This window comes from Alnus glutinosa, chromosome 9, assembly GCF_958979055.1.
Source record: "Alnus glutinosa chromosome 9, dhAlnGlut1.1, whole genome shotgun sequence".
NCBI lineage: Eukaryota > Viridiplantae > Streptophyta > Magnoliopsida > Fagales > Betulaceae > Alnus > Alnus glutinosa.
Window position 1 is genome coordinate 25817156 of NC_084894.1, and position 20073 is coordinate 25837228.

Sequence of the window (20073 nt, forward strand, 5' to 3'; positions counted from 1 at the left end):
TTCCATATTTCATGGATCCGGATTTTCTTAATTTATTGTTTGGATTTCTATGAAATTCACTTGTTTATATAGAATATGGAGCGTTCAAAACCTGCTCGAGTAGGTGAGTTAAATTACTATTAATTCGAACAATAAAATTATTACAAATCTCTCCCTTGAGCCCACCAATCATCTGCCGATCCGTGGCCTAAACTCCAACAGTTGGGGCAGCTTGTGGTCCTCAGTCAGCGCCGAATGAGTGTTGCGATCCTGCCGATACATATATCCATTCCTATTGACTACACGTGTCGCCTGACACTGACCTCAGAACATCAAATCCACGTGGCCGGCGACACAGACAATTCTTTCCTATAGATTGTTTTTTTATTTCACTAGTACTGCGTGCTACGGATAACGTTAACCAAAACAGAAAAGAAAAAGAAAAGAAAAAACTAAAAACTAAAAAATGAAATTGACAGTTAGGATCTGCAACTTCAGTTTAATCGGACGGCCCCGAATCCAAGTTGAATTCTGTCTGCCTGTCTTTCAATCTGTTCCGACCTTAGCGATAGCACCATTCGCACCCTGAAATATCTTTCTCTCAAGAACAGACCAACATATACATACACATATAGATATACCAAATATATATACATATTATTTGAAATTGATTTTGGTTTTTAGGAATTAGGGTTTCGAGATGTCATCGGTGGAGTCCCTAACTCCAGTATTTCACCAAAACGTCCATTTGAATTCGTATCAGAGACTCTATCATTGCCATGGGTTTCGCTTCTTTCGCTCTCAGTCTAGGGTTTCTCACCAAAACGCAAGCCGTTTTATCCCTAATTCTCTAACTCTTTCCTCAGCCGACCTGTATGGACGAGCGACCAGCGTTTCGAAGAATTCGGAGAGGTTCAATCTTTGGGGAGATTTCGGGTTCAGAAGGAATCGGATTCGGGCGAGTACTCAGGACAGCGATTCCGCGGCCGGTTCGAGCGGAACAAGCGAGAGCGAGGGCAACAAGAACTCGCCGAATTCGGGGTCTTCTTCGGCGTCGAATCGGCGGAAAGAGAAGCAAGGGAAAGGAAATTTGTGGTGGCCGAAAGGGAAAAAATGGCAGTGGCAGCCGATAGTTCAGGCTCAGGAGATTGGGGTTTTGCTCTTGCAATTAGGGATTGTGATTTTCGTTATGCGGTTACTCCGACCCGGGATCCCGCTTCCGGGTTCGGAGCCTAGGACTCCGACGACCTTCTTAAGCGTTCCGTACAGTGATTTTTTGAGTAAGATAAATAGCAATCAGGTGCAGAAAGTCGAGGTTGATGGGGTTCACATTATGTTCAAGTTGAAGTCCGAGCCGGCAAGTCAGGAAATTGAGGTTGGGGGAGCGAGTAGTAACAAGTTGCAGGAGTCCGAGTTGTTGCTCCGGAGCGTGGCGCCTACGAAGAGAATCGTGTACACAACGACACGGCCGAGTGATATAAAAGCCCCGTACGAGAAGATGCTTGAGAATGCGGTGGAGTTTGGGTCGCCAGATAAGCGGTCCGGTGGATTCTTGAACTCTGCATTGGTAAGGACATTCCGTTCTGTTATGTCATGCTATGATGGTGAAATAGTTTTAATGGTTGACATATCCTATTTTGTGCTAACTGCTATGATCTCGCAATCTCGGCTTCAGTTGTTTGTGACATGCTTGATGGTTCCTCGTGCCAAAAAAGTTGAACTTTGTATTGATTTTGTAGTATAATACTCTAAGGCTGGAAGCGAGTATTGATTAACAATAGAAATTAGTTGTAGAAGGTTTAAAAGGTTTGATGCTAATCCTACATTGTATGCAATGTATTGAGCTTCATACTGACTTATAATTCCTCGTTCTCATCTATTTTAGTGTACATTTATATGGGAAGGTAAGGTTAATAAGTGAAACTTTTTTTTCCCAATGGCAGCTAGTTAACTTATGTCTGTAACTTGAATCTTCTCGAGAATCCTGCCTTTTGCTGTGAGAACATAAAGACAGATTATATGAATTCACTGCCTTTGCTTTTTGGAAGTTGGTTTGACTAAATAACAATCAGTGCAAGGTTTCCTATTCTGAATATATGAAATTTTCTTCGACTCTATAATAATCTAGGATACCTTTCAATAGATTATAAGATTGTGAGGAAACTAAACATGGAAGGTTTCAAATCTGACCATATCATATCATGTTTACCTATATTGTCAAATGAAACCCTAGATTAATCCCTAAGGGCACATTTGGTAAACGGAATGGTCCCTTTAGGAATATGGATGGGTATTACTGGGAATACAAGAAGTTGGAATGAAATGACCATTCCTATTCTTTTGTTTGGTGACAACACATGATGCTCTCATTGGAATTGAATTAAAATTCCTAAAATGCCAAGTTTTTTTTTTTTTTTTTTTTTTTTTTTTTTTTTTTTGTATAAAAAAAAAAAAAAAAAAACTTCCTAGGAATTATGGGTGGCCAGCCAACCTAACGTAACACCACCCTCACCCCTGGTGCTATTGGTCCCGACAGCACCGGGGGTGGTCTTGTCCACCCCTGATGGCACCAGAGGTGGTCGTCATTCCCATGAGAATGGCTATTCTCTAAAATGGTGTGCAACCCAATAAAGGAATGGCTATTTTATAGGAATAAACATTCCATTTCGAGGATCTTTTCCGCATACCGAACGTGCCCCAAGTGTAGAACCATATATTACATTTCATCCCACATCCTTATCTGTGTTAACAAATGTTGACGTGCAAGAAAAGCCTAAAATTAATCAATTTGCTTCCTATGGAAAGCAGACAATTACCAAAACAATGGGAAATCTTTTTGCTAGTGGCCTAATTCTTGGGGGCTGCCACACAGTATTAGTGTGACAATTTTTTTCTGCCACTAAATTTTTTCTAGCAAATTGTTTTTGACTCCTACACCATCTATATCTGCAACTTCTATTGTATTGGAGATTATTTCTTGTAAGTTCAAAGCTTTATATCTTGACTTTGGACTGTTATTTGCAGATAGCTATGTTTTATGTTGCTGTGCTTGCAGGACTTCTCCACCGGTTTCCTGTAAGCTTTTCTCAGGTATGAATCAGCATGCTTCTTTTTCTTGTACCTTGATGGTTGAACTAGTGCTAATAGTATGAATTAGCCCTCAGTGAATACATTCTTGTGTACAGCATACGACTGGTCAGATTAGGAACCGCAAACCTGGGGGTTCTAGTGGTGTAAAAGCATCTGAACAAGGTGAAATGATTACCTTTGCTGATGTTGCTGGTGTTGATGAGGCTAAGGAGGAGCTTGAAGAAATTGTGGTATCCTAGACACTACGCAGATTATTCTTTTATCAACAAAAATTGTCAAATTTTGTAGGGAGTCTTAAAGGGTTCCTACTTGCACCTTTTTTTTTTTTTCTTTAAAATCTTTTTATGGCATTCATAGTCTCTTTTTTTTTTTTCCCTTTTTTTTTTTTAAAAAAAAAAAATTATTATTATTATTATTTTAATGCTGATGTTTATTTGCCAGGAATTTCTTCGGAATCCAGATAGGTATATACGACTTGGTGCTCGACCGCCTAGGGGTGTTCTCTTGGTAAGTTTTATGCAGAGATTAACGATGAATGTGACCTCATTATGAACCCAAGAATTTGAAGTATGATAGTCTACTAGCAAATCTTTGGCAATCCTGATCAACTGTAGGGATGGGGCCAACTATTCTAATTCTCTTCCCTGAAGATCTTCTCTACTAGAGTAATTATCATTGGCGCTGTCCAATCTACAGACCTTCCTGGTTTACATTTGTTTTTCCTATAATAACTGATTTGCCATAATGTTGATGTAGATTGGCTAGATGTCTCTTTAAAGTGGAGGTTTCCATAGTTTTACCCTTGAATGCTTCCCGTGACTGCTTGTATGCCAGTGTATAAGGGATATATAGCAGACACCACCTTCCTTACTTTTTGAAATAAGTTTGATGCATAATTAGTAAATATGGCTCCGTTTATCTTACAGGTGGGTCTTCCTGGGACAGGTAAGACTCTTCTAGCAAAGGCTGTGGCTGGGGAAGCTGATGTGCCCTTTATAAGTTGTTCTGCTAGTGAGTTTGTAGAATTGTATGTCGGCATGGGGGCCTCCCGTGTGAGAGATCTATTTGCACGAGCAAAGAAGGAGGCACCATCAATAATATTTATTGACGAGGTTAGAGTCTAGGAATCTCTTGCTATGTTGGATAACTATGTTCAATCTCTGAAGGCGTCAAGGCATTGCCAGTCACATTATCTTTTATGCAGATTGACGCTGTAGCAAAAAGTCGTGATGGAAAATATCGTATTGTTAGCAATGACGAGAGAGAGCAGACCTTGAATCAGCTGCTCACTGTAAGCTTCCTACGACATAGTTTGTCAGTTTCTGGAACATTTTATTGTAGTCACTCTGACATCGGCCAGTCTCTGTGAAATTGCATTCCAGGAGATGGATGGGTTTGACAGCAACTCTGCTGTGATCGTTCTTGGCGCAACTAATCGCTCAGATGTCATAGACCCTGCACTTCGCCGACCGGGGAGATTTGATCGTGTGGTTATGGTTTGTATTCTGGTTCTTTCATCTCTCTGAATGTTGAAATGCAACATCAAAGCAAGTTCTGCTTAGCAGTTGTGTCAGCAATAATGCTCGTATGGTTTCCTTTGTCTTCTTTTAGGTAGAAACACCAGATAGGTGTGGAAGAGAAGCCATTTTAAAAGTACATGTTTCCAAGAAAGAACTTCCTCTAGCAGAGGATGTTGAACTTGGTGATATTGCTTCTATGACTACTGGTTTTACTGGGTACTTGTTCTTTTCTCCAATACATCTAGCAGCTGTACCTTTCTTCTTTCCATAGCCCTGTTTGTGGAAAACATTAGAGTAAATGTTTGCTTTAAAATGTTGTACAGGGCTGATCTTGCAAACATAGTAAACGAAGCTGCTTTATTGGCTGGAAGACAAAGGAAAGTTGTCGTGGACAAAATTGATTTCATTCAAGCAGTGGAAAGATCAATAGCTGTAAGTCTCTTGGTCTATGTGTGTGTATGTCTGTTGGAGGGAGGGAGGGGGGAGGTTGTTCTTTCTTTGGTGTGCTTACTTTTCAGTCTTGTTCATCTTTTTTGTTTTCCCTACGTTTTTTCTTAAGCTAAATAGTGATATAGATTGCAGTTTGCTGACTTATGATAGAATGGTATACAATAACTGATTATAATTTCACCGTTTCGCTCTCCTCTTAGTTACAAGTTAGATCCTAATATTAGTGCTTTTTTTAGTGACTTTCTTAATCTGGTTTTCTATGGTTGATACCTTCTAGCTTTTCCTTTTCCTCTTATATAACCGCATGTACTTGAGGTTTGTCTCTCTCTCTTTTTTTTTTTTTTTAATAATATGAAGTATGACTTTTTAACTAAATATTTATTTCTATTGCACTTTCCTTGTGTGTTTAAACTCTAGCTAGGAGTTATATGCAATGGAGTTCCAATATTGTATGTTATCTTGAATGCTCTTATGACATAAAAGTGTATTATGCTGCTATGTTTAATGAGAATGCCCTGTTTACATATTTTAGTCAACCGCATCTTATTGCTCATGATTTTTCTTTGTCCTGTTTGAATCGAGGTATGTAAGGTTTTGCCCCTTCTTGGAAATATCTAATATTCCAGTTGCGACATAGAAATCTATTAATTTAATTAGTGAACTTTGTCTGGATTAACTGAATGAGAAACTAAACCTAATTTCTTGTTGTAGGGCATAGAGAAGAAGACTGCTAAGTTGCAAGGAAGTGAGAAAGCTGTAGTTGCACGACATGAAGCTGGTCATGCAGTAGTAGGTACTGCCGTTGCAAATCTTCTTGTTGGACAGCCACGTGCTGAGGTAATTCATAGGAATTTTTTGATGGGATATTTTTAGTTTGCACTTTTCCTTTTCCTCTTGTTTCCAAATTGGAAGATACTAAACACTGGCAGTTTGAAATATGGTGTTGCGAACAGCATAGATGTGCTGGGGTTGCTGGTATCCTAACTGATGATTGGCCTCTATCCGGGTGAAATACCTGTTGTTAAAACGGTTTTGATAACTAATCAGTCATTCCAAACATTTTACTTTTTCTTTGACAACATATGATAGGGTCTGGAAAAATAGAGCATATTCATGGGTTGTCTATTTCCTTGAATGATTTTTCTTTATTTGTTATGCATATTTGCTTCTGTTATTTGTGGGGCTGGAACAGAGCTTGGTCTAAGGAAATCTTATATGGATGAGGGATTGTGTGTCATGATCAATTGTTAGGGGGAAAAAAGATATTGTTTTGAAATTTGAAAAGAGTATTAAAGTTTAGTAAACTTTAAGTATTAGTTTATGTTCCTGTAGGGAGAATAAACTTAAGTGATATTAGTTTATTTTCCCATTGTGCGAATACTATAAGTGAAAGTGATAGAGGAGGAGCTTCTCTTTTTTTTTTTTTTCCTTCCTTGGGGGTTGGGTGGGAACCAAGTTTCCTTCTTACTTGATTAGTGTCGCCTCGTATTGTATATCAATTTCCTATCGATTGTGTATCAGCATTAGGTTTTTTTATTTATTATTATTTAATTATTATTATTCATTTTTACTTGTACACTGAACTTAAGTCCGGATATGGTCATACAAATATTGGTACATATAGGGAATATGCCTCTCGCTATTGATGTTTCATACCATGAAATTTGAATTGCATCCTCTATCTTTTCATGGGCATATTAATCTTTTATTCTTTTTCCTTTGGACTAGGTACAAAAGTTTCGAATAAGATAAGGTAGATTTTAATTAATAATGTGCAAATGAAGAAAAAGATTTAGAAATGTTTTCAAGAAATTGTGAATCATTAGAATCCAGCACATGCTATGAATTGGTACTGCACTCACCCAGTTATTAATGTGCATGTGACATAGATGATATAGTAGTCACTAAATTTCCTTGTGTTATCAGAAGTTAAGCATATTGCCAAGGTCAGGAGGGGCACTCGGCTTTACTTATACTCCTCCAACAAATGAAGATAGATATTTGCTGTTCATTGATGAGTTACGAGGCCGCTTGGTTACTCTTCTTGGAGGACGTGCTGCTGAAGAAGTGGTTTATTCAGGTCGTGTGTCAACTGGTGCACTTGACGATATTCGACGAGCAACTGACCTGGCATACAAGGCAGTAGCTGAATATGGTCTTAATCAGACCATTGGCCCTGTTTCTGTAGCCACCCTTGTGGGTGGTGGGATTGATGAGTCTGGGGGAGCAGTTCCTTGGGGAAGGGATCAGGTCCTGTGATTTTTAATTTTTTTTCTTTCTTCCTATTATATCTGCTGTAAATACTGATGTACAATGACCATTAACAGGGGCATCTTGTTGATCTTGTCCAAAGAGAGGTGAAAGCATTGTTGCAATCTGCTTTGGAAGTAGCACTTTCAGTTGTGCGTGCTAATCCTACTGTCTTAGAGGGGCTTGGTGCCCATTTGGAAGGTGATACTTGACCGCTTTTATTTCTCCTATTTTACATATATGTCCATCTGTATATAGGGTTGTGTTCTACATACACTTAGCGTAACTCTTTGTATTGGATTAATATTTTGCTAAGGTCACTGTTGGATTAAATGTCTTCCACACGCTTACTATGCATGTCAAATCTTATATCAAATGGACATCATTTACAATTTAACAAATTGCTAGACATTCACGTGAAATGGAGAATCTTAAATTCTGGGGCTGTCTTGCAAATAAAATATGGTGGATGATTTTATGATGAGTAATGCTTATATACCCCACCACTATTGCACTATGCTGATGTGGCATTGTCAATCCACCATTGGATCAACCATTGTTAAAAGAAAAAGAAAAATCCAACGGTAAATTGGTAATGCCACGTTAGCATAGTGGGATAGTGGTGTGGCATATAGAATTACTCTTTTATGATTATGAAAGCTATCATGCTTAAAAAGTAAATAAAATAGGTCAGGTTATAGAGAATATAGCAGAGAAAATTATTGAAGAGAGAAAGAATAAGTAGAATCATTAGGGGAAGTTAAGAATTAGGAAAGGCAGAAAGAAGTGGGTCTTTGATCAAATAAAGAACACAAATCTTTTTAATATTTAAAAACTCTCATTTTGTTTTGGTATCATGGACATTTTATACTCTTAAAGACTTGTCAAGAAAAACATCTCTAAAAACAAAATAACGCAATATCGAAACGATATAGAAGACCTGATTTCACCAGAATAGAAACTGCTCAATAAACATCTTATAGACGAGTGTAAAATCTAAATCTGAGGAGCCTTAGAAACTTGTACAATGCTCTACTTTCTTATTTCCAACAATTTTACTGGTGCAAATTAGAACTTTGTTTAGGATTTACCCCCCAAAAAAGAAACCGTTCTGACACTCAGCTTGTGGCCAGTTCTTTTTTAGTGTAGGGACTGCCTCATACATCACCCGGATAATATGTAGATATAAATGTCTGATATTGAGTTTGTGATGTGAAATAAGTGCCTCCTTATATCATAACAAGTCTGGCTACTGTTGGCCATGGTTTTCTGATAGTGTTTCTTGTTCAGAGAAAGAGAAAGTAGAAGGTCAAGAGCTTCAAGAGTGGTTGAAATTGGTCGTTGCCCCAACAGAACTTAAAGTTTTTATTTCAGGCAAGCAGGAGTCTCTTCTCCCACTGCAGGCAGCCTCATGATAACAACTGTTGCTTATTCTTCTTAATGCTAAGTGAAAAATGGAGTCGGTGACAGCTTCTAGCCATTGATCATGCCGTCATTGACTCAGTGAACTCATCCTCCAGATTAGCCTTGGCTGACACTTCTCTATATATTTCAGTAAGGTAAATTTTGGCTTCGTTAATCAGCATCTACCATCATGTGCCGTGTCTTATCTCACAATTTTCTAGCTTAAAACCAGATAAAGTGAGAAAGGCTGAAAGAGTTATCTTGGTCAGAGCCTTCCCAAGTTTTTCTCACCTTAACTTTTTACAAGTGTGGGTATCTGGAATCTTTTGTATATTGGCTTTCATTTAAGTCGCACAGAATATGGAACTGACAAGAAAGAAATGCCACGATCTGCAATTGTAATTCTATTCATTTGTATATGTTATTGTTCTGTGAAATACATACCGCTCCACATATGGTGGTTCAGAGAGTCCAGATGAACGTTCTGCATCTTAGGAGCTACGAAGGTTCTCAATCTTTACCAGATCCTGTGCATTTTTTTCTTCTTCTCTATACTTGTTAAGTAGAAAGACAGTAAGTTGGGGTTATGATCGTAAGTGTCTCACATGGTTGGTTTAAGTACAATCTTATTAACCATGTATATATAAGCTCTCGAGCACCCTTTTTGAAGCCGGTTATCAAATGTAAGTTTTACTTGAGGTTTGTATTATTTGATATCAGAGTCATACACCACGTTACGGGTTTGAGTCACAGATAGGGTGACCTATAGGATAGAGTCGGCTGTTGTGGACATCAGCTACGGAACGTGGTGCTATGTTACTATCTTAAGTCTCTCACATGACTTAAGTGCAATCATAATTATGTGTATATGAGATCGTGGGTACTCTTCCTTTGCAGGTTTTCAAGAATGAGTTTTACTTGAAATTTGTATCAAATTGAAGGGTCGGTATGGTGTGATCAAGCTATAGAAGCTAAAATGTATGTGCCAGCTAGGCTAGTAAGTTTTGAATTGATAATTGGTTTAAGTTGACACAACTTGAGGTAGAAATGGGAGCATGTTGGACCACGGTTCTTGAAATTTCAACTCTAAAGTGGTTGGAACAAAGATTTTTTTAAAACTGGGTTGGAGGGATATTTTTTTACTCAATGGTGTTCAAAATGTATGTAATTTTCACGTGTATTTTTAATAAAGCATGTGAATGTATGTGAAATAGCATGTATTTTGAATACATTAATTTAAAAAATTGAATTGGAAAATTCTTTGAACCCGAGAAAATTTTGTCGGGTGGCCAAAGTGGACAGTCCGGGTTTTACTTGAAATCTTGTCTTCTCGAAGGATATGAGGTCTGCCAAGGTTGTAGAAAGCTCTAATACATTATGATTGCATTCCGTAATAGCCGTCAATTTCTTTTTCATTTGTAACTTCATTTTGAGATCATCATAAAAGACAAGAATCTGGGAATGAAGGGTGGTGATGATTTCATAATCTGATTCATTGATATTTTCTTAGGAGAAACCAAAATATCAGTGTTGCTTTTGAAAGCAACCATATCTTTCGTCCTCCGTCACAGGAAAATAACAAGATCTCTTAACCACTTGATTTGTGAGGACCACAGTTCAATGGTTGTCCTGGAAAACTCACAATTTTTGGTGCCACTAAATTGGTAGCATCGTATAATTTGTGAGAATGTGCTCGGCACTTCCATCTCAGCAGTGTGGGATAGTAGTGGGATAAAAGTATAGTTTTTAGCATTAGAGCATATTTGAAATTGTGTGAAGGAGCTTAAAAGTGTTTTAAATATTGCAAAATATTTTTCAGGAAAAAAAAAATATTGATTTGGTGAAAAACTTGTAAAGCACTTTTTTTGCTTTAAAAGAAGGCTCAAAACTGCGTTCAAAAGAAAGCTCACAAATCAGGCTTTTTTTATAAACAAAAGCTCAGTCTTCTAACGCAATTCCAAACATGCTTTATAACTCTTCATTTTTCTAATCTTTTTGTAAGAACTTGTTAGTAAGCCTCTCCACAGTTCTTGTGATTAGAAAGTGGTCATTTTCACTTGGTACAATATTGATTGTAATAACTAATAGAATTTAGAAATACCGACATACTATCCTCTTATATTTGAGTAATGCTACATCTATAAATCTTTTACAGTTTACTGACATGTATCAGCATGTAATTGGAGCTATGTTAGCCACTAAAAAAAAATTAACATCCTCTAATCAGATGCTGACACATGTCAATAAGTTATAAGATAATTGTAAGTATAACATTTTTCAAACTATTGATTTTTTTCTTTTTCTAAATTATAGAGTGATAATCAACCTTTTTTCATTGGAAGAGTGAATTTAGGAGATTGTTGTTTGTGAAAGTTAAAGAGGTAACAAGTTTTTTGGAGATAAAAAGTTGAATAGTCAAATATGACAATTAGAGAAAATGGTGAACTAGGGGCAAAAGGTTGTTAATTGTTGATTAGTAATTTTTAAGTTAGGAAAATGAAAGATTAAGAGTCTAAGAAGAAAGAGGTAATCCCTCTAAACGAATGAAATTAAGAGTCAGAATTGAATTTAAAAGAAAAATAATGGGATTTGAAGAATAAAAGGATTAAATCAAATGCACGAATCAATTGAAAAATTATGAATCAGAAAGATCCGATGGGAGTGTTTGCTCAATGAAAAATGCAAGTGAAAAGAAAGAAAATTTACAAGGAAAAAAAAATCGATTTTTTCAACTCGGAAAATGTGAGCAAGTTTTATTATATTTTAAATTTATACAAATTCAAAAGAAAGATCAACAGTCATAACCTTTCTTGCAATCAAAGAGCAACTTCAAAGTGGGTAGGCATTATGAAGCCCAAAGAGTAGCAAAGAGGAATATTATTTTGATTTATGAAAAAGCTTACATTAGAAAAGAAAAGGCAAACTTATGCTCCGTTTGTTTCGACATAAAATGTTATTCGTCGTAAAATATTTTCAACAAAATCATTTTTCAGAAAAAATGATTTTACTGAAAATATTTTTTTGGCATTTGGCTCATACGAAAAAATACCAACAGCGAAAATCTACCGGTGACGGGATTCCGTCACAGGCCGACAGGATTCCGGCTAGTTTTGCCTGAATCTGGCCCAGTACGGTTGGCTTTTGGAGAAACTAACAAGATTCCGCCCGTATTGACAAGATTTTGGCTAGTTTCGCTAGAATTAGGGTTAGTCAGATTTTTGAGAAAGTATTTTTCATAAACCATCATTTTCAGTTGCATCAAACATAAAAAAATACCGAAAATATTTTTCAAAAAATATTTTACATCCAAACAAAGGATCATTAAAGAAAAAAGAAAAATGTGTAAACTATTTCTTCCTTATTTTTTCCATCTCAAAGTGAAGGCAAGAGGTTCAGCCGACTGTGCTACCCTTTGCAGGTTCAAAATGTTGGATTATGTAATTGGAAAGGTCACGTGGAGGTTTTTTTATTTATTAGTTAACTTGACTTTAATCACATGCGAATAGTAATAGCTTAAGAATATGATACACTTTTTAATATTATGATATTGGTGGTTACATAAAAAATAAATAAAAAATAAAAAAACAATAAAAAAATGATTTTTCGGCCTAATTAGAAACTTGAATTAATCGCATAAAAATGAATGAAAAAATACAAGGCCAAAAATTAAAATAGTGTTTCGCCAAAAATAGGGAGAATCCGTCCATCGGAGCAGTTGTGACGTAATCTTCTGTTGAAATCACTTCATAAAACTCTTTTTCTGGGCAAAAAGCTAAATTAGGGCATAAAAAATTCAAAGAAATATCTAACTAGGGAATCACGAGAGCCACGTCAGCTATTGCCTTTTGAGGTATCTTTTGGAGTACTCAGGGAAAGTTGTCCCCAGGCCCTATAAAAGGCGAGCCAGCGGCATGTGAAATTGTGAGCTCAGAACTTCTCAGTGAGTCGACTCACTTCCAAAGAAGATAAGACCAGGCCTTCCTTCTTCAGCTTCCTGTCCAGGTCTCTCTCTCTCTCTCTCAAGCACGCATGAAAGGTTCAATTTCTTTTTGTTCATTTCTTATTTGATCCTTGGATTTCTCTCGCTTGCGGCCTTTAGATCTCGGTTTGGTTGCCGTGAAAAAAGAGGAAATATGAAGGAAATCAAATCCTTTCGTTTGCGTTACATGCCGTTTGGTTTCCGAGTGTGCAAAACGCACCGTCCTTGTGTTCAGCGCTATTGAGTAGATGTGGTTGTTTTTAGTTTCCTTTTGATTTTGTTGCATTTCCTCGCCTACCAAACAGAGCCTGGCTAGTGGCTACTACTTTTGCAAGCGCTTCTTTTTTTTTTTTGCTGTCTTAAATGTTTAGGTTTGTTTTTTATTAATTTTTTTTTTTTTTCCTTTGTTGGCTTTATTGGTCTGAGTTTTATGTTGTCCGTCGAAGGAGGAATGATATATATATATATATAGACACACACGTATTACTCAAAGTTTTGTGCTTCATTTTATGAAGTCCTCATTTTTTGTGGCGTGCTACGAGCTAAATCAAAGTTTTGCAGAAAATTTACTTACCCTTCTAATCTACCGGACACTTTCAATGTTCCCTAAACTTTAAAAATGTGGATCTACCCTCAATGAATTATTAAAAATTACAAGTATGCCTTTAGTTTAAAAAAAATTAAAAATAAAAATAAAAAAATCAGAAAAAAAGATGACCCAAGGCCACATTTCCTTTTTTTTTTCTTCTTTTTTTTCTTTTCTTTTCTTTTTTTTTTTTTTTCTTTTTTTTCATTTGTTATATTATAAAATGGTATTTTGGTCATTTTTGTTTGGATTTAAAGGAAAATTCTAACGGGGTAATTGAAAGGGCTGAAAAGATAGATCCACATTTTTAAAGTTTAGGGGACATAAGAAAATACTTGCTAGTTTAGAGGGAAGTGAAGTTTCTACCAAAGTTTTCTTTTTTTAAAACGTTTTACCCAAAAATCCAGTCAATTAAATTGTAGGTCGAATTTTCTAATGTGAGGTGGATGGTATTGTAGATTGATTAAGGAACTGTGATTAAATTGAACAATCAATTATAAATTAAGGAACTGGATTTGCAGGAATTCTTTTAGAATTTCTTTTTATTTACTTTTAATAAGTGTAACGTTTAGGACATTGATCCAGAGCAATTTGCGTTGATGTTAGCTTTTCATAAAACATCTTTGGCACAAACCTGTGTGATGACCCAATAGAATAGCATAAACACGGGAGGACAATTGATGAATTAATTAGTCAATATTTGAAAAGCACAATTTCTTTGTATGTTACAACTCTGTTTGTTGTAGATAGAGTGCATGGGTAGTTGCTTGTCAATTAGATGCTAATCTTGTAATACTCGAATACTGTTCAGATTGACTTAGAGATGGCATCACTGCATGCTAGCTTGACATCAGTCGTGTGCCAGAATGGCAACCATGCTTCTTCAGCAAAGTTCCCAAGTACTGCTTTCTTGCCTGGGTTTGATGTGGTTGGGCGTGTCTCAAGTGCATCTAAGAAGGAAACATCTGCTATATCTGTTAGCACGGGCCCTAGAGCCACATTAACATTTGATCCCCCAACAACCGATTCAGAGAAAACCAAACAAAGGAAGCATACAGTTGATCCTGCTGCTCCTGATTTTCTGCCACTTCCGTCCTTTGAACAATGTTTTCCAAAGAGCACAAAAGAATTTAAGTACATCTCTTGCTCTTTTCCAATTGCTTTATATGATTAAATGTTTTCAATTTGAGATATTTGGTTTGCCAACTTTTGTCTGCTCATGGCATGACATTGACACCCACGTAAAATGCAGTCAAATACATTTGTTTGCAATGAACTGATGCATAATCTGCCATACAGGGAAGTTATTCATGAACAATCTGGTCAGATACTCAAAGTTCCCTTTCGACGGATCCACCTAGCTGGGGACGAACCACACTTTGACACTTACGACACCACTGGTCCTCAAAACATTAGCCCTCGCATTGGTATGCAAATCAAGTTTAACTTTCACATATCTACTTCTCTCTGAAGTCTTACTCTTTTTTTCTTTGTTGGTGACTTTTTATTTGTATCCAGATTTTTATTTTTACACCATTTATGATTTGTATTTTTCGTTCCCACAGTTGTTAATTCATCTTCTTTTTTTTTTCTTTTTTTTTTCTCTTTCTGAATTAATTTTTTCCCCACTCGTTGTAGGTAAATCCCAATCTTCCAAGTACTCTATGATACTGTATCCTCTTGAATCCATTTGGTATAGTATATAAGTTGAGTCAACGTTACCTTTAGTCCTGACATGTTTATATGATAACTTTATTCCAATGATAATTGCTATGGGAAACGTAAGATAACTTCATCAACTTTTTGGATTTATTTTCTATGTATAAAGGACATTGAAGTGGTGTGAAACACTCCAGATCAATAACTTTAAGAAAGTAGTTGATTTTAGTAATATATGTATCATTTTTTTTCTTCAGTGTCTTGTAATTCTGCCTTTTGTGGGCAGTGATTACTTGGCTAGTCTTGAATTGACATTGTTAGTTAAACAGGACTACCAAAACTGCGTAAAGACTGGGTTGACAGGCGGGAGAAATTAGGTGCACCTAGATACACGCAGATGTACTATGCCAAGCAGGGAATTATAACTGAGGAAATGTTGTACTGTGCCACTCGTGAGAAGCTTGACCCAGAATTTGTGAGATCAGAGGTTGCTCGTGGTCGGGCAATCATCCCTTCCAATAAGAAGCACCAGGAGCTAGAGCCAATGATAGTTGGAAGAAACTTTTTGGTCAAAGTGAATGCAAACATTGGAAACTCTGCTGTTGCGAGCTCCATCGAAGAAGAAGTTTATAAGGTCCAATGGGCAACTATGTGGGGTGCAGACACTGTCATGGATCTCTCTACAGGTCGCCACATCCATGAGACACGTGAGTGGATCCTACGTAACTCTGCTGTACCAGTAGGGACTGTACCCATCTATCAAGCACTTGAAAAAGTGAATGGAATTGCGGAAAATCTTACCTGGGAAGTTTTCAGAGACACCCTGATTGAACAAGCTGAGCAGGGTGTAGATTACTTCACTATCCATGCTGGCGTTCTACTACGATACATCCCACTAACAGCAAAGCGAATGACAGGAATTGTTTCCCGCGGAGGATCCATTCATGCAAAATGGTGCTTGACTTACCATAAGGAGAATTTTGCATATGAACACTGGGATGACATACTTGACATCTGTAATCAATATGATGTGTCCCTGTCAATAGGAGATGGGCTGAGACCTGGGTCCATTTATGATGCCAATGACACTGCTCAGTTTGCAGAGCTCTTAACTCAGGGAGAACTGACCCGAAGAGCATGGGAGAAGGACGTTCAGGTAATAACATTATAAAGATGTTTGGTGGCCTAATGGCTTACAAACATTTAACAACATTAAGAAACTTGGCTTTGTCTTTATTGCCCTACAAGGTTTAGCTATCTCTTCTAATCTTATTTCTATGGAAGTCTTATCCTTCTTGTGTAGAAATTGGGGCTGTAAATCTCAGATATTTCAACATTTTTTGGATTTTAACTGATTTCTACTGCAGGAACGTAAATTTCGTTAACCTTAATTTTTGAAAAATGAATTTGAAAGTTGCCATTCCGTTGCTTCATAGTTTAACAGTGGCTTATCTTTGCGCCAAAAGAGAGCCACTGTGTGTATGTTCATCTTTTCTGAGAATACTATTCTCAGAGAAAGTATAAGAGTGTACTGATCTCCTTGGCTAATTTCATGAGCACTATAGAATTTAGTGAGCATAAACTACTAATCCATTGAACATATCTGTTAGTTAGTGGATAGTGAAGCAGCTGTAATTAGGCTTTTACTCGGTTGAGTTGACCATGGAGGCATTAATTTATGGGTTACTAGATTTTTATTTGAATAAAATGCTGTTTCCTGTCAAACCAAACATAACAATTACATAGTGAAACTAAATGAAAAAAAGGAAGTTTAGGTTTACCCAAGGTATTCAGAATTGCACTTATCTATAAAACTGCTTCATTGTTTTCTGTCAAATTTTACTTTGAGCGAATAATTATTTATCATTATGACCCACACTATGACACTGCGCTTTCAGGTCATGAATGAAGGGCCTGGACATATTCCAATGCACAAGATTCCTGAAAACATGCAAAAACAGCTGGAATGGTGTAATGAAGCACCTTTCTACACTCTTGGTCCTTTAACCACTGATATCGCTCCTGGATATGATCATATCACCTCTGCAATTGGTGCTGCCAATATTGGGGCTCTGGGCACTGCTCTTCTGTGTTATGTTACTCCAAAAGAACACCTTGGGTTGCCAAATCGGGATGATGTGAAGGCTGGAGTTATAGCATATAAGATAGCTGCTCATGCAGCTGATTTAGCCAAAGGTCACCCGCATGCTCAAGCCTGGGATGACACATTAAGCAAGGCGAGATTCGAGTTCCGGTGGATGGACCAGTTTGCTTTGTCATTGGATCCTATGACTGCCATGTCCTTCCATGATGAAACCTTGCCATCAGAAGGTGCCAAGGTGGCCCATTTTTGCTCCATGTGTGGACCTAAATTCTGTTCTATGAAGATAACGGAGGATGTGAGGAAGTATGCTGAGGAGCACGGCTATGGGAGTGCCGAGGAAGCTGTGCAGCGTGGGATGGATGCTATGAGTGCTGAGTTTCTGGCTGCTAAGAAAACTGTCAGTGGAGAACAACATGGTGAAATAGGTGGAGAAATCTACCTGCCAGCAAGTCACTTAAGTTCCTCCGAGCATTGAAGGTCAGTGTACTTTGTTTGTTTGTTTATTTATTTATTAAATTTTTTTTTCCCTCAATTCTTATGAAAATGCCTTCTCTGAGCTTTGTTTTATCCAATTAGGATCTAAGTAATTGAATTCGTGTGCCTGCCTCGTTAGCTTGAACGAGGTCGGCTGTTTGAGTCTTCTCAATTAGCTCAGACATAGTTCTTGCTTGGGGGGTTTTGCATTTGGGGTTTCCCGATAGGGATGGGTTCCAAAAGAAGGGGTTCCTTCTCATAGTAAAAATAATAATAATAATAACAATTAATTGGATTCTTGGATGGTGATCCAAAACTTGTGGCCGCAAGGATAAAACCTGTAAATACACTTGAACTTAAAGTTTTTAGAAGTTTATCATCTGGAAGCCAAAATGATGAACACAGGATCTCATAGGAATGCCATGTCGTCCATATCTAGGGGAAATTAAGGCCCCTCTCAGGTGGTAGCTGAATATGATGACTCTCTTCCCTGTGAAAGAGTGCATTTAGAGCATCATGCTATATTTTTCCTCATGCCAGAAGCAAGGATGGCTATAGTCACAGAATTATTTTACCTCTGAACAAGCAAAAGTACGCCAAAAATTTTCAGTAGAGTTCAGTAGACATGATTTAAGGCGATTTAGTTAAAGCCTTATGCACATGATGAATGTTGATATGTCTGCCAACACATGGCATATCAGATGAATTATCATGTATTTTGCATTCTTCGTTTAACTATAGTGAATTGGGGTGCCAATTTTTGCAGGATCACATGCCTCCGGAGAATCAGTTTGGAATCGTGAAGACTTGGTGCATGATTACATTATCAAGAACACTGCTGGAAAGTTTGAAGTTTAGTTTGTGAATGCTTTGAAGACATATCTATCTTTAATCTTTTTGTTTCGTGTGCTTCAGTAATAAAATGCTTTTATTTTCGTCATGATTTCTTTTGCTACTGAATTGACTTGAGAGATGCACCAGGGGTGCCTGTATCTGCTTCAGCTCAAGCTATTTGGCTGGGATGTTGGCAGATCAGGCTGAGACAGTCCCTTTGAACCTGAACAGGATAATGCCTGCGTAGGGAGCGTGCATTTTCTTTCCTGTTTTTTTTTTCTGTGCTTGCACAGGGAGGAAGAAGCTTCTATCCATGGTTCGGGCTAGCTGATCCATGTGAAGGCAGATTCAATGTCATGCAATCCTGTGGCTGGGAAGTAGCTGGAACTGGCTTCTATGTTTGTTTCTTTGTTTGTGTGCTTATTATGATAAAGTCTTAGCGAACAAAAAAGAAAAAGAAAAAAGAAAAATAATGGCCATATATATACATGAACTTTGTTCAATCTCCATAAGATAAATTACATACTACTGTGTAAACCTTATAATTTATTATGGAAAATTAAAATATTCATACTTGAGTTTGACTGTGCAACGTTAATACGTTGTATAAGCACGGCTGAACATCGCAGGGTCTAGGACTCTAAGCATGCTTTTGTCCTATTTGGGTTTGATTAAAAGCTTTCTTACCCATTTTTTGAGGTAATTCCAAGCTTTTGACCGGTATGTTTGGGAACAAAAAGAATCTTGATTGTATTTGCTAGGGTTCAGGTTATTAAAAAATAAATCAGATTTTATCTCAAAAAGTCAGATTATCCAAACATTTTTTTTTAACTTTATTTTCCAGTGATAGATTGAGGACTCATTTACAGTTCAGATTTTATTTTTTTTGTATTTAATATTGTACATAATGTCACCTTATTTAAACATGATGTTATACTATTTTGGGATAATTGCACCATCAGTTTTATATATATATCATTTCATTTTTAATTAGTAAAATGGCTAATCTATTTAATTCTTCTTGTGCTGACGTCAATTTGGGTAGGATTTTATCAATTTAAATTTTGACAAAAAAGAAGGTGGTGATATTTCAATTGGGTAGAACCAATTGTAACATGTATTGTTAATAATTTTTTTTTTGGATGAATAATAATTTTTTATAAGCGATTCATGCATTTGAAAAAAAGAATCAAGTTTTTTTTTTTTTGTATAATTTAATATGTCAATTTAAAACTTATTTTTTTTATTCACTTATCACTTTGATTCAACAACTTGAAATGATAAGACTCAGAAGAAATGAAGAAAAAAATAAAAAGTTTTAAACAATTCAATTTTGAAGAAAGGAAGAAAAGGAAGAGAGAGAGAGCCTGATGAGTGATTGACAGGCCAAAAAGTTCAAGCTATTGGAAAAAAGAGTTGTACAACTTGTACTGTCATTGCTCTGTAAAGGGTTCTCTGCATCTTTGGGCCATAAACAAGAACAACTACTCTGTTTTTTTGTAAGCAAGCAACACAGATTTCTCTCAATTCTTTCACAATTCCTTTAGAGGCTTTCCTTCGGTAGAAATGTTAGATGCACAACATTTACACAATAATTATAAAATAATGCTTATGTGTAAATTATTTTCAATTATTTTACCATAGAGCTATGTGCTACTTTCACTGTCCACAAACATTCCTTTTGACCACAAATAATTTTTTTAGAACCATGAGATCCCTGTGAAGGGAGCACTTGAGTGATATT

The 20073-nt window shown here is 36.7% G+C and overlaps 2 protein-coding genes across 5 annotated transcripts; both read left to right on the forward strand.

Moving 5' to 3' along the window:
- The first annotated feature begins 538 nt into the window (after window positions 1-538).
- LOC133877423 (ATP-dependent zinc metalloprotease FTSH 7, chloroplastic-like) lies at window positions 539-9402 on the forward strand. The gene is made up of 13 exons (XM_062315711.1): window positions 539-1546; window positions 3004-3069; window positions 3165-3299; window positions 3511-3576; window positions 3996-4181; window positions 4274-4360; window positions 4452-4565; window positions 4681-4805; window positions 4913-5021; window positions 5751-5876; window positions 6966-7289; window positions 7367-7490; window positions 8580-9402. Exons 1-13 carry the CDS (start codon window positions 680-682, stop codon window positions 8702-8704), a joined length of 2454 nt encoding a protein of 817 aa, XP_062171695.1. The 5' UTR covers window positions 539-679; the 3' UTR covers window positions 8705-9402.
- A 3139-nt stretch (window positions 9403-12541) lies between these two features.
- On the forward strand, window positions 12542-19328 carry LOC133877424 (phosphomethylpyrimidine synthase, chloroplastic). Of its 4 annotated transcripts, none has more exons than XR_009901738.1 (7): window positions 12542-12695; window positions 14070-14392; window positions 14558-14685; window positions 15247-16073; window positions 16816-17498; window positions 18262-18347; window positions 18477-19328. XR_009901738.1 is itself a non-coding variant. In XM_062315713.1 (6 exons), the coding sequence occupies exons 2-5, from the start codon at window positions 14082-14084 to the stop codon at window positions 17494-17496; spliced, it is 1947 nt and encodes a 648-aa protein (XP_062171697.1). In that variant the 5' UTR covers window positions 12542-12695; window positions 14070-14081; the 3' UTR covers window positions 17497-17498; window positions 18262-18435. The 4 variants fall into 4 exon arrangements, 2 of the variants coding, with proteins under 2 accessions (XP_062171697.1, XP_062171698.1); XR_009901739.1 differs by having other exon boundaries at window positions 18498-19328; XM_062315713.1 differs by lacking the exon at window positions 18477-19328 and having other exon boundaries at window positions 18262-18435.
- The last annotated feature ends 745 nt before the right edge of the window (window positions 19329-20073 follow it).

Coding starts and splice junctions, on each gene's coding strand:
- LOC133877423 (XM_062315711.1), top strand. CDS start 680: ATGTCATCGGTGGAGTCCCTAACTCCAGTATTTCACCAAAACGTCCAT. Junction 1,547..3,003: donor GATTCTTGAACTCTGCATTG/GTAAGGACATTC, acceptor TGTTATTTGCAG/ATAGCTATGTTTTATGTTGC. Junction 3,300..3,510: donor AGGAGCTTGAAGAAATTGTG/GTATCCTAGACA, acceptor TTTATTTGCCAG/GAATTTCTTCGGAATCCAGA.
- LOC133877424 (XM_062315713.1), top strand. CDS start 14,082: ATGGCATCACTGCATGCTAGCTTGACATCAGTCGTGTGCCAGAATGGC. Junction 14,393..14,557: donor AAGAGCACAAAAGAATTTAA/GTACATCTCTTG, acceptor TCTGCCATACAG/GGAAGTTATTCATGAACAAT. Junction 14,686..15,246: donor AAACATTAGCCCTCGCATTG/GTATGCAAATCA, acceptor TTAGTTAAACAG/GACTACCAAAACTGCGTAAA.